This window comes from Rattus norvegicus, chromosome 2 (genome assembly GCF_021556685.1).
Source record: "Rattus norvegicus strain SHRSP/BbbUtx chromosome 2, alternate assembly SHRSP_T2T, whole genome shotgun sequence".
NCBI classification, from domain to species: Eukaryota; Metazoa; Chordata; class Mammalia; order Rodentia; family Muridae; genus Rattus; species Rattus norvegicus.
The window spans coordinates 185521366-185534173 of record NC_141535.1 but is presented as its reverse complement, the minus strand read 5'-3'; the positions used below and the strand labels follow the sequence as shown (position 1 = coordinate 185534173).

Here is a 12808-nt window from a genome sequence, read left to right as displayed (position 1 = left end):
ATACTACCTTATGATTTTAAGAAAATGTCCTTAGGGGTTGGGGATTTAGCTCAGTGGTAGAGCGCTTGCCTAGGAAGTGCAAGGCCCTGGGTTCGGTCCCCAGCTCCGAAAAAAAGAACCAAAAAAAAAAAAAAAAAAAAAAGGAAATGTCCTTAATCTGATCCGAGAGCAGACTTCTAATGTGGGAAGGACTTAGTGTATACCAAAAAGCTCACACAAGGTTTTTCTGTGATATCCTCTAATCACTGTCCTCTACAGATATACACATAACAGTTCTTTGGAAAATAAGAGTGTGGGGCTAGAGGCTGCTCTTGCAGAGGACCTGGGTTTGGTTCCCAGCACCCACATGGTGGCTCACAGCCGTCTGTAACTCCAGTCCCAGGGCATCCTGCATCCTCTCCTGGCCTCTGTGAACAGGCACACAATGCACTTACATATATGTAGGCAAAATACTTATACATAAAAGAAAAATAGTAAATCTTCAGAAAGAAAGAGAAAAAAGGAAAAGAAAAAGAGCTATGAGAATCTTCCTCTTCCAAGGACATGGGTCAGGTCCCAGCACCTAAATGGTGGCTCACAACCATCCATCACTCCAGTTCCAGGAGCTGGGGCTCTCTTCTGACTTCTGCGGGTAGCAGGCACACACATTGCAAATGTATACATGCTGAAAAAACATTCATGCTTTGAAAATCTAAAAAATCTTGAAGAAAAAAAAGGGGGGGGGTGACTGGAGAGATGGCTCAGTGGTTAAGAGCACTGACTGCTCTAGCCAGGAGTCCTGGGTTCAATTCCCACCAACCACATGGTGGCTCACAACCATCTGTAATGGGATCCGGTGCCCTCTTCTGGTGTGTCTGAAGACAGCTACAGTGTACCCACATACATAAAATAAATAAATAAATCTAAAAAAGAAAAGAAAGGGCTGGAGAGATGGCTCAGTGGTTAAGAACACTGTCTGGTCTTCCAGAGGTCCTGAGTTCAATTCCCAGTAACCATATGGTGGCTCACAACCATCTATAATCAGGTCTGGTGCCCTCTTCTGGCCTGCAGGTGCATACATGCAGGTAGAAAGCTGTATGATGTATACATAATAAATAAATAACTGTTAAAAAAAAAAGAAAAGAAGAAAAAGCTGGTGATAGTGTGTGCCTTTAATCCCTGCACTTGGGAGGCAGAGGCAAGTGGATCTCTGTAAATTCAAGGCCAGCCTGGTCTACTTAGTGAGTTCCAGGACAACCAGGGCTTCCTATAGAGAGAAACTCTGACTCGATAAAACTAAAAAATGAAAGAAAAGAAAAAGAAAAATCTTTTCCTCAACAAGTATTGTTAGGGTTTTGCAATGGCGTATCTTGGAGGGTAGGGGCCAAGGTATGTTGCAGAGATCACACCATGAAATAGATCTTATGCAAGAGATGTTTTGGGGGAGGGGTAAAAGTACCTTTTGAAGTGGGGACAGAGACAAGGACAGAGAAGACAGACCAGGAGAACAAGAGATGGATCTGTGGTGATTCGAGGGCAGCCTGGGGATTACCTGATTTCTAACACATTAGTGACCCTGACATTCGAGAGGTGGAAGCAGAAGAGTGAGACGTTAAAGGCCAGCCTTAATCCATCACAGTTCTCGGCCAGTGGAGGTCTTGGGCCTCTTTGACCTGACTTGGGCGACCAATGGCAGACACACATACAGGTGTGCTGGGGAGTCCCAGCAGCAGAGCCTTGTTGCACACACCACAGGTGAGTGACTTTAGCTAATGTCTGTGAGGGTCTCTGTGGGGGCTCAGTCTCCACTGCACACATCTGGAACGGAGCTGGCTGATGCTTTCTGTGTACAACGTCGCACCTGTACTCCCACAGAAAGAAAACCTTGCCATTCCCCTAAGCCACGGAAGGCTCTGCCGCCCCCATGGGTCTGAGGCACTGAGCTGTGCTCACATCAACAATGCACACCACTCAGGACTTTGTCAGCTTCCCTCCTGCTTGTGGCTACGGCATTCAGGTTAAGACCAAAAGGTTCAGGCCCACCTGAGCTAGCAAGTGAGACACTGTCTCAAAATAATAATAATAATAATAATAATAATAATAATAATAATAGGCTAGAGAGATGCTTAGTGGTTAAGAGCACTGGCTGCTTTTGCAGAAGACCAAGCATCTCTGTGGTGGCTCACAACCATCTCTACCTCCAGTTCCAAAGGCTCCAACACCCTCTTCTGGTCTAGAATGGATTCTAGGACAGTCAGAGCCATGTAGAGAGATCCTGTCTCAAACAAACAAACAAACAAAAAACAAAGAATAAAATAAAACAAACAATTTAAAAAAGCCAACCAAACAACCTGCAGAACTGAAGAGGCAGGCTAGAAATCTGTACGTTAAGAAGCTTTCCAGGTGACTTTGACACACACCAGGGCTTGAGAGCCAGTGGCACAGAGAAATGCTCATGGAGGGTTGGGTTTCGTTTCTGGTTTAGCCCAACAGCTTTCTTGTCAACCACAGCTGAATTCCTAAATCCCTCAAAATTCACTCTCCACTGAGCATAACAAGGAGTTTGGATGGATGCCTACAGGCTCCGCTGGTCTAAAGGTCTATGAAAGACCAGAGGCAGAATCAAAGTGACTAACTGGTCTCCCAATGAGATTCATTCTTTTAACCCACAGGTATTTACAAACGTAGCGCTGTTCTGTGCATGGAACCCAATTCATAACAGAAAATTTCTTCTTTATTAAACAGCAGTATTTCTGACGGCAAATTTATCTGCCCTCTCTCCACAAGATTCTCCTCCTGCATCAATTGCATTGGAAATCATGAGGCTGACCCAGACGGTTCTGATCACCTGCTCCTCCGGGTCCCCAGTGACTTTAATTTAAGCACCTTTGTATTTGCTGAAGGGGCTTTGGGACTGAGAAGTCAGAAGACAAGGTTGTAGTACTAAATGTGACTGCCTATCAAATTAGAATGTTTCTACCTCCATTATATCACCGCAGCACACAGTAATTAGCTTGTCATTTTGTTTGCTAGCTTTCTGTCTCTTGTTTTTGTTATTAGCTTTTCTAGAAAATTTAATTCCATCTAATCAGTCCCCTCACGGATTGTTGTTTTAATCTGATTCCCTCCTTTATTGAACTCCCTGCACCCCACCATGAAAACTCGGGGAGCTGAGTGGGTTTGCTCAAGGAACATTCTAAAGGACTGAGTTTAAATACCTAAGTTAAGAACTTTTAAGAAAAGATAAATAAAAAGTCACCACACTGGAACAGAAAGAACACTTAGATCTGACATTCATTCACGTTTCACTGCTTTGCAAGGACAGGAGATGGCGCCACATGGCAGCGGAAGGTCTCGGGTATGGTAGTCTTTGGGCCAGGTGCAGGGCGAGAAGAGGTTTTAGGAGCGAGAAGAGCCATAACGAAACAAAAGAGTTTGAGAAGAAACTGCTTGGAGGAGGTCACAGCCAGTCACCTTTTCTTTTTTCTTCCCCTTTCCTTTCCCTTTTCACATTGCAGTCCCTTTGCACGGACTCCAAATCAACAGAGCTAGAAGGCAATGACTAAAGTGTTCACGTTATCCAAACAAAACATCAAACCCGAGGAGGGCAGTTCTCTCTCTCTCTTAGAAACCAGTTTTGTTCATCTGGGGGGAATCGGAACTTCCGAAGAGGCTGCTTGCTCCAGAGCCTAAGTGTTGACTTGGGGCTAAGATTTTTCTTAAAGACGCATTTTCTTTTCTAATGATTTTATTTTATGTGCATTGGTGATGTGCCTGCATGTATGTCTGTGTGAGAATATCCGGTCCCCTGGAACTGGAGTTACAGATAGTTGTGAGCTGCCATGCGGGTGCTGGGAACTGAACCCATTCCTCTGGAAAAGTCGTGAGTGCTCTTAAGCACTGAGCCAGCTCTTCAGCACCAGGGCTAAAACATTTTTGAAGCAATATTCAATAGTGTGGGCAAAGTCCCCAAACCCTCAGCACCAACTGCTGCTGTCCAGAAGGAATTCCAAGTTTTAAAATTTAAAAATTCGTAGAGAGGCCAGGAGGTGGCGCCAGGCGAGACTCACTTCCTGGGAGACTGAACTTCGGTCGCAGTTGCTCCAGGCGAGCTCTGTCCTGATAGGGGTTATTCTATTCAAACCTCTTCTTTCCTACCTTGTGAAATATGTATCGGTTCTCCTTTTACTCCACCCCATCTCCTTTTAACTTTCCGGATTCCAAGGAAATCTTAACTTGCATGTATATCTCTTTTATTCTTCCTAGATGGGATTGGATGGGGCTTTGGAAAAACTTTAAGACGGGAACTTTGTTTTTTAGGGGGATGAAGTATTCGCAAAGCGACAAAAAGATATATATTTTTTTTAATTAAAAAAATCTTTGCTCTGAGGCTCAGTCACGGGACAGAAAAGCGCCCTGAGCTCCTGTCTCCGCAGGAGTGATGACCCAGCACATGCATTATTCCTGTTCATTTGGCTTTTATCCCTTGCCCTTGTTTGGCTTCTGCTCCTTTGTTTTGGCTATTTATTGCTACTTGTTAGAAGTAAGGAGGGCAAAAAGACCTTACGGAGGTATGCATGCCCTGGAGCAGTAAGTGAAGGTTATGGAGGAGAGATTTCACCGTCTAGCTAGAAATTATCTGTGGTCCCACACTCACTAATGAGGGATTTAGGATGTACATTCCGATCGGGATTTCTAGTCCCGTGGGGGAGCGCACACCAGCTAGCATTCCTGAGACGCCACGCAGCCTCCATGCTCCACTAGCTAACTCAACTCTACCACAACAGGTTTCACTCGGGTCCCAGCGGACCTGCCTGGACCCTTTGTTGGGTGGGCGGGAAGCCCCTGGACCCCTCACCCACCTGGTCACATGGCCTTTCTATGGCCCCTCCCCTCTCTTTCTTTGGAGTCCGCCTTTTTCTCCTGGTGACAGTAATTGTTTCTACAATCACCCATCACTCCTCCTGCCCCGGCCTCTCTGCTAGGGGTCAGTGTCCTCTTCAGTGACAAAAGGCGCCCTAGATCTGGGCTCCCTGGGGAGGGAGGTGGCTGGATCTGGTAGTTAGAATGCTGTCTCTCCCTGGTGCTGTGACAACCCCTCCCCCGCTGTGCACACAAATGGGCTTTATACGGCAAACAAAACCGCACCCCCACCCCAGGCTACACAGGCACGTGGACCTAAGCCTCACCAAGGGAAGGGGGTGGTGACAGGCGCCAGAGAAAGACAGCGTGGAAGACAAATATTCCCCTCGCCCCACTTCTTGCTCGCCACAATCCAGATTCTAAACTTTGGCTTTCCGCTCCCCACCTGCGCCCTGCGCCTCCAACTTCTGTTCTCTCTCCCGAATCTGAATTCTTTCTGGTTCCAACCAGCTCAACTTTTCTTGGTTTCAGAAACAGGTTCCCCACCAGCTGTCCCACAACACCCAGGGATGTGCTCCCCAGGCAGGCGAATGAGAACACAGTGTCCTGGGAGGGAAGGTGAGAAACCCCCCTTCCCTGACCGAGAGTTCCAGGGGACACCCATAGGAGCGGCAGTGTAAATGGCAAGGAAGAGCTCACTCCAGCTGGGCTCCTGAGCCAAGGCCAGGGCACTGGGCTCTGCAGGGCCATCCTGCATGCCTAATCCGCTATTTAAGGAGCTGCTCGCTTGCAGCCCAGGCACCACCCCCCTCCTCACGTACACCGGTTCCGAGCCACCTTAAAAGCGGGAGGCAACTGTGAAGTTGCTAGCCAGTTAGTCGTGTGAAGACCACAGGAGGACTTACAGAAAGGGCAGAGAAGAAGAGAAACAAAGTGAGGAAGAGAGAAATTTATCCTGGGGTCCAGAAGTTCGTGTTAACCTGTGAAAAAAATCAAATCCCTGGAAGTCTGCAGAGACAGAGACAAGAAGAGACGGGACGCCAGAAACTCCTCTCTCTCCCCACCTCTCTTTTCTAGCCCCCAAATTCCTGGCCCCCTGTTCCCCATTGTGAGGATAATATGTTGTTCTTCGTTCTCCTGTTAAAGGTGACTTGGATCCTGGCTGCAGATGGGGGTAGGTACATTTGGGTCTGTGCTAATGTCCACCCGTAGCCATGTGTACTTAAGTGGGGGAGGAGAGGTTTCAGAAAGGGAAGCCTAGGGGCTGGGGAAAAAGGCATGGAGTGAAAGAAAGAATATGGAAGAGGTCCCTCCCATTCTTTTCCTTTTCCTCTCTAGCCCAACTGTTACTGCTATCTCTGCGGCAGGGGAGAGCTAGCCGGAGGCCAGCGTGTGAATACTCAGAAGTGTAGGAAACTCAGCCAGCTTCAGCTCTCCGCGCCGCTTTCCCCACTGCCCTAGTCCCAGGCAGCCCTCCTGCCCTTCTTTGTTTACGCACTCTGCTGGTTAGGGAGAGCAGGGGTCGGAAGGGACACGTGCTACAGTACTGCCCAACTCAGACCCCATTCCCAGCTGATCAAAGGATAACCCCATTACCTGCCAAGGTGCACGGGCAGCCTGTCCATTTCCCTGAAAGTAACACAACTAAACGTTTGCTCAGCTCTTTACACTGTACAAAGGGCTTTCAGGAGCAGGAGTGGGGTGGGGAGACATTTGGGAAACCAAGTTCAGTTGTTCCTCGAGTCCAGGAAGCTTTAAGAATTCCCACATCCTTTTTTGTTGTGGTGGTTATTGTTATTTTTTGTTATTTACTTTTTTTTGAGACAAGGTTTCAAGTGGCCAGACTTGTCTCAAACTCACTATGTAGCTTCGGTTAGACTCGACCTGCTTGCCTTTGCCTCCCCTCTGCATCACCATGCCTGGTTTCTACACCCCTACACCCCGTTTTTGTGCTTCCCAGGCCTCTCACTCTGTGTCTAGCACATAGTAGGTGAGGGATTAAAGTTTGTTGGAAGAACGAGTTGGGAGAGGATTATCTAGAAAGATGGGACCAAGGGATCCAAAAGAAAATGAAGAGTCATAAATCTCTTTTGAGAAGAAACCATTTGGAAAGAGGAAAAGGAGGTATTAGAATCAGCTCATTACACTTCCCAGGAAGGGCAGGGCACCCTCACAAAGCCAGAGAACTCGGGTTGGGGTATCCCACAGAGACAGTGACTGAGTGGGTGGGCTACTGCAGAGTTGCTTGAGCTGAGGAATGTACCAGCGTGGACAGACCAAGGATTAGCCCCTGAACATCTTACCCGTGTGAGCAGTTAAAGGAATAGCATTGTACCACATGCTTACCCCAGCTCTCAGGAGGCTGAGGCAGAATTGCCACAAGTTTGAGGTCAGCTTGAACCACACCGTGAATACTGAGCCAGTATAGACTACATAGCAAAATCATGTCTCGAACAAAATAAATAAAGGACTAATAAAGAGGAAAAGGAACTTAGGAATTTTTTTTCCAGTTTCTAGATTTAAATAGTACAAGTCAATCTACAAGAGGACTACCTTTTCTCCTTGAAGCAGGTTAGCCATGGGGGTTGAGGTGGGGGAGTCGATCCACAGACCCCTAGCGTTTTGGCCAGAGACAGAACTGCATGAGATCCTGGCATGTGACCCGGCTGGCAGCTCTCCTCTCTACACACAATGCTTCACTTTCTTCCTGTCCTTGCCATTCTGGCTGCTTGTGCCCACCCACCACCCTCAACCTAGAATAGGCCCTACCCCGACTCCTGCCTTTCTTGAGCCATCTGAGCCTGAAGGAGCAAAGAGGTTTGTGGCGGGGCTGACCACAGCTACTGAGAGCAGAGAGGAAGAATTCAAACTTTCCCTGCCGGTGCCGTGCCCGTGCAGTGATGCACCAAGGCAAAGGACTAAGCCCCTCATCTTCAATAGCATTGCCACACACTGAACTTTTCCCCCTCGGCTTCTTCTGTTCTCTATGTTTCCAAGCCCTCTGCCCACACCCTCACTTTACCCCACCCCAACCTTCTAAGTGTTACACTGACTTGGCTCCAGATGGAAAAAAGTAAGGGTTGGGCCGCCTGCACATTTGGATCCAGGTTAATTTTAGTCTCCCAGCTTTATCTCTTCCTTGCTCCTCCCCCTTTACTCATTGGCCACGAGGGCGGCCTGGCTGGTTATTTTAAATAGGACCCCCGACCTTCCTACAGAGGTGTCCAGTGTCAGTACTTCACTTGGAAGCACTGGAGTGGAGGTGGGGAAGAGAGAGCAGAAAGGAGGAGGCGTAGGAGGGAGAGCAGAGCGGAGGCTGCACTGGCCCCAGCCCAAATCACTCTCTTACAGGTCACCATTGGACATATGAAGGTGAGATTGGAACTCCAGATGGACTGGCTCTCCTATCACCCTGGGGCCCCTCACCTGGCATGAAGACTTGTCCTAAGGAAGGAAAAAGCTTTTCCTGAGCTTTACCCACCAGCTCCTCTTTTCCTTACTACACACACACACCCTGGGGTTTACACACGTGGCTGCTAGACCCCGCTGTAATCATTAAATCCCACATCTCCTGATTCAGCAAAAAAGCCAATGTGTCCTCCGTAAATCCGTGTGGAAATGAAGAAGACTGGGCGGGGAGAGGCACATGAGCTTGGCTGCCATTCTTTTGGCTCTCTTTCTCCTAAATAGTCCTACCCCCAACCTGCCTCTGAAACTGGACAGAGCCTGAGATCAGGAGGAAAAGGCTGGCAGGATATGTGACTCCAGGGACAGTGAAACTCAATCCCTCTGAACTTCTGATTAATGACCTATCCGGAGTCAAAGCAAGGTCCAGTGTGAGAGTAAAAAATGAATGATAGAAAGGGTATCTGAACCCCGAGATTACTACAGGGTCCCCCAAAGATACTCCATCTGTTAAGGGCCATTTGTCCTCTGATTCTTCTTCTCCAAGAACTCAGGCTCTCTGTCTGTTTCCTCTTCCCCTCATTCAGCTGCACTGGTCTGAAACTACAGGTGAGTGAGAGCTACCACTCTCCCACTTACTAGAGTAGCTGAAGGATCATCTCCCCTGCTTCTGGGGAGATGCGGGGTGCTGCCACCTAGAGTGCAGTGGGGACTCCCACCTCACCCAGCTCCACTCAACTGGGTGGTGAGAAGTGGATTTCTACTTCCACTACAACATGGGATCGGGTTACAAAAGGGTGGTTGGGCTGTAGGTCTGGACAAACGTCCATGGTAACTTACCTCCACCAGGCCCACACGGTCAGGACCATTGGCCAGCCTCCTATCCTGAATGTGGAGGCAATGCCCAGTCCCCCATCGATATCCAGACAGACGGTGTGATATTTGACCCCGATCTGCCTACTGTGCAGCCCCACGGATATGACCAGCTTGGTACCGAGCCTTTGGATCTACACAATAATGGCCATACAGGTAAAAGACTGGGCTCCAAGTGACTGGAGGTTCCAGTTCAGATCTTAAAGAGCCAGGGGAAGCCAAATGGTAGTGGCTCATGCCTTAGTCCCAGCACTTGGGAGGCAGAAGCAAACAGATCTCTGAGTTCAAGGCCAACCTGGTCTTACAAAGTGAGTTCCAGGACAACCAAGGGTACAAAGAAAACCCGATCTTGAAAAACACGAAAACCAAAAAGCCAGGGCAAACAGAGTTCTAACTTGTAAAACACCACAGACCTAACCATTAATGAATGTGGATTTTAGAATGAGATTCAGAGCTCAGCAGTGGTGGCACACTCAAGATCCCAGCACTCAAAAGGCAGAGGCAGGTGGATCTCTGAGTTTGAGGCCAGCTTGATCTACAGAGTGAGTTCTAGGACAGCCAGGGCTACAGCCTGCATACAAAGGAACCCTGTCTCAAAAACCAACAAAACACCGAGGTTCAGGCTCCTGCAGCTAAGCTGGGATTGGATGTCTGCGACCAAGTTCAGTGCACAAGCAGTTGTCACAGCACTGACTCAATCTTAGCAGCAGAGAGGCTTCTTGGCTAGAGAAGGAGGAGAACCAAATGTCCCAAGTGGTGGCAAGTGGTGGTGGAAACTGCCCACATTCCTCTGCCAACCCTAGCCTGCTCTTTCTTCACAGTGCAGCTCTCCCTGCCCCCAACCCTGCACCTTGGTGGACTGCCCCGGAAATACACAGCAGCCCAGCTCCACCTGCACTGGGGTCAGAAGGGAACCCTAAAGGGATCAGAGCACCAGATCAACAGTGAAGCCACAGCTGCAGAGGTACCAGGGAACTCACACTGGGACACGGATGCATGGTTCGGTCCAGTGGCTCTCGAAGAAAGCATCTGGACCCTTGAAAAGTCCTATTGACGAGATAAGACGCAGCTTTGGGGGCGGAGACTTAGACTGAGCGGCTGAGGTGCTGATTAAAACCAAAGCCTTAGAGGGAATGAAGAAATGTTTGGTAACTCGGTCTCCTTATGCCTTCCTTCAGCTCCACGTGGTCCATTATGACTCGGAGTCCTATGGCAGCTTGAGTGAGGCAGCTCAGAAGCCTCAGGGACTGGCTGTCCTAGGCATCCTAATTGAGGTCAGTAACCCCTAACTCCTCTCAGCTCTAACCCTTTCTTTACATCCCTTAGGCTTATCTCATCACTGGCCTCTCTAAAGTTTACCCCAAACACTTAGTCCGAACACATGCTCCTACCATGCGTTCCCTTTATAGGTGGGTGAGACTGAGAATCCAGCTTATGATCACATTCTGAGTCATCTGCATGAAGTAAGATACAAAGGTGAGCCCTGAAAACCTACAGTGAGAATTCAACTGCAGGGAAACTTTCAAGACCTGGCCGGAGAGGCTTGGGGAGGGGTGCTGAGTAAGCAGTGGGTTCTGCTTAGGGGAATCCTGTCCAGGAAGGCTGACCCTTGCTCCGCCCTCTCTAGATCAGAAGACCTCCGTGCCTCCCTTCAATGTGAGGGAGCTCCTCCCCCAACAGCTGGAGCAGTTCTTCCGCTACAATGGCTCGCTCACAACCCCCCCCTGCTACCAGAGTGTGCTCTGGACAGTGTTCAACAGAAGGGCCCAGATTTCAATGGGACAGGTGAGGGGTGACAAGGTGAATACACGCTTTAACCTTAGATCCTTGCCAATGCCCTGGGGTGAGTTCCCTTCTTCTGCTCCCCAGTTAGAAAAGCTTCAGGAGACACTGTCCTCTACAGAAGAGGACCCATCTGAGCCCCTTGTACAAAACTACAGAGTGCCCCAGCCTCTCAACCAGAGGACCATCTTTGCTTCTTTCATCCAAGGTGATTTGCAGGGCTCAAAAGAGATGGGAAACTGGGGACCTCAAAGGCATGAAATAGTGGGCCCCTGGGAAGGAAACGGCTGAGGGGAAAGGGTTCCAGTACATCCCTGGACCAGGAATCACCCCCAGGAAAGGACGCCCTAGCAGAGCTCTTTTTTTTTTTTTTTTTTTTTGGTTCTTTTTTTCGGAGCTGGGGACCGAACCCAGGGCCTTGCGCTTCCTAGGCAAGCACTCTACCGCTGAGCTAAATCCCCAGCCCCCTAGCAGAGCTCTTCTAACCCACATTTTCTTCTTCTGCAGTGGGACCACTGTATACCACAGGTAAGATGGCCCTATGTGGCAACATGAGGGGGACCCCAGCAAAGATGGAAAGCCTCAGGACCTGTGAGGCTGACTGACATCCTTGTCTCCCCAGGAGAGATGCTGGGTCTAGGTATGGGAATCTCGGCTGGATGTCTCTGCCTTCTGCTGACTATTTATTTCATCGCTCAGAAGATTAGGTGAGATCCTACTTTCTGGTCCTGCAGTGTTTATTTTCTACTAAAAGGCATTCTCAGAGGTTGGGTGGTGGCAACGCACACTTTTAATCCCAGCACTCACAGGTAGATCTCGAGTTCAAGGCTAGCCTGGTCTATAGAGTGAGTTCCAGGGCAGGCAGGGTACAGAGAAGCCCTGTCTCAAAAAAAGGGGAAAAAAAAGCATTCTCAGCCAGGAATGGTGGTGCATAACTTTAATCCCAACACTTGGGAGGCAGAAGCAGGATGATCTCTGTATGTTCAAGGCCAGCCTGGTCTACATAGTGAGATGACCCACTCTCCCCCGTACCCCAGTGAAAGTTCTGAGGCTGCAGCTCAGTCGGCGGAGTGCTTTCTGGGCATGCTCAAAGCCCTGGGTTTGAAATCTAGCACCACATTAAACCTGGCACACTGGCACATACTTATAATCCCAACATTCAGGAGGTAGGGAAAAGAGAAAATTTAAGGTCATGATTATATACTTATTGAGTTCTTTAAAAAGAAAAAAAAAGTATTTACTATTCTACTTCTACTCACTTAACATACTAGTCACTCCCATGATCACTGCTCCCCTTTCCAGGAGGAAGAGGCTCGGAAACAGGAAAAGTGTGGTTTTCACCTCTGCTCGGGCTACCACAGAGGCATGAACTCTGTCTCGAGATGCTGCAGATATGGATGCCTTCCTCTCATACCTGTCAGGGAGCCTCTCTAAGAGGGTACAGGCACCGGACTACCAGTCATAGGCAGGTTCATTCAGGTATAGAGAGATACCACCTCTCTATACACGAATACCAGAGAAGCGAGGACCCCAGTTCTTCAAGAAAGGGCTGAGTCTTTGGCCTTTCAAAGCTGTAGATCAGGAGATCCCTGTTTTAGTGTTTAGTTATGAAGAAGCTGAGGACAAGCTCTGCCGCCCTTCGCCTCACACTGTCATGTTCCCTCCCACATATACACCTTGTAGTTTTTCCCTCTAGGAAAAAAGGGCTGCTAATAGGGTTTTAATTATTTTTTGCTCAATATATGTTTGAAAATTAAAAGGTTTTGACCTTAATTCTGGACTGTCTTTTGTGGCTTTCAAGGGTGGGAGCATTGCTCCGTCCTTTGAATAGCAGAGATAGATGCAGAGAAAGAAAGCGGGGATTAGTAACTCCTATATCCTGTTCCTGCACAAGGGAGATGCCTCC

The 12808-nt window shown here is 48.6% G+C and overlaps 1 protein-coding gene across 4 annotated transcripts; it reads left to right on the top strand.

Moving 5' to 3' along the window:
- The first annotated feature begins 5710 nt into the window (after positions 1–5710).
- Ca14 (carbonic anhydrase 14) lies at positions 5711–12675 on the top strand. 4 transcript variants are annotated; one of them, XM_087634785.1, is made up of 13 exons: positions 5711–5775; positions 5920–6016; positions 8194–8214; positions 8835–8856; positions 9097–9276; positions 9942–10084; positions 10299–10394; positions 10530–10596; positions 10748–10905; positions 10990–11110; positions 11410–11430; positions 11525–11609; positions 12205–12675. In XM_087634785.1, the coding sequence occupies exons 2-13, from the start codon at positions 6011–6013 to the stop codon at positions 12269–12271; spliced, it is 987 nt and encodes a 328-aa protein (XP_087490911.1). In that variant the 5' UTR covers positions 5711–5775; positions 5920–6010; the 3' UTR covers positions 12272–12675. The 4 variants fall into 4 exon arrangements, with proteins under 4 accessions (XP_087490911.1, XP_087490912.1, NP_001103125.1 ...); XM_087634786.1 differs by lacking the exon at positions 8194–8214 and adding an exon at positions 7353–7432; XM_087634787.1 differs by lacking the exons at positions 5711–5775; positions 5920–6016 and adding an exon at positions 7352–7413.
- The last annotated feature ends 133 nt before the right edge of the window (positions 12676–12808 follow it).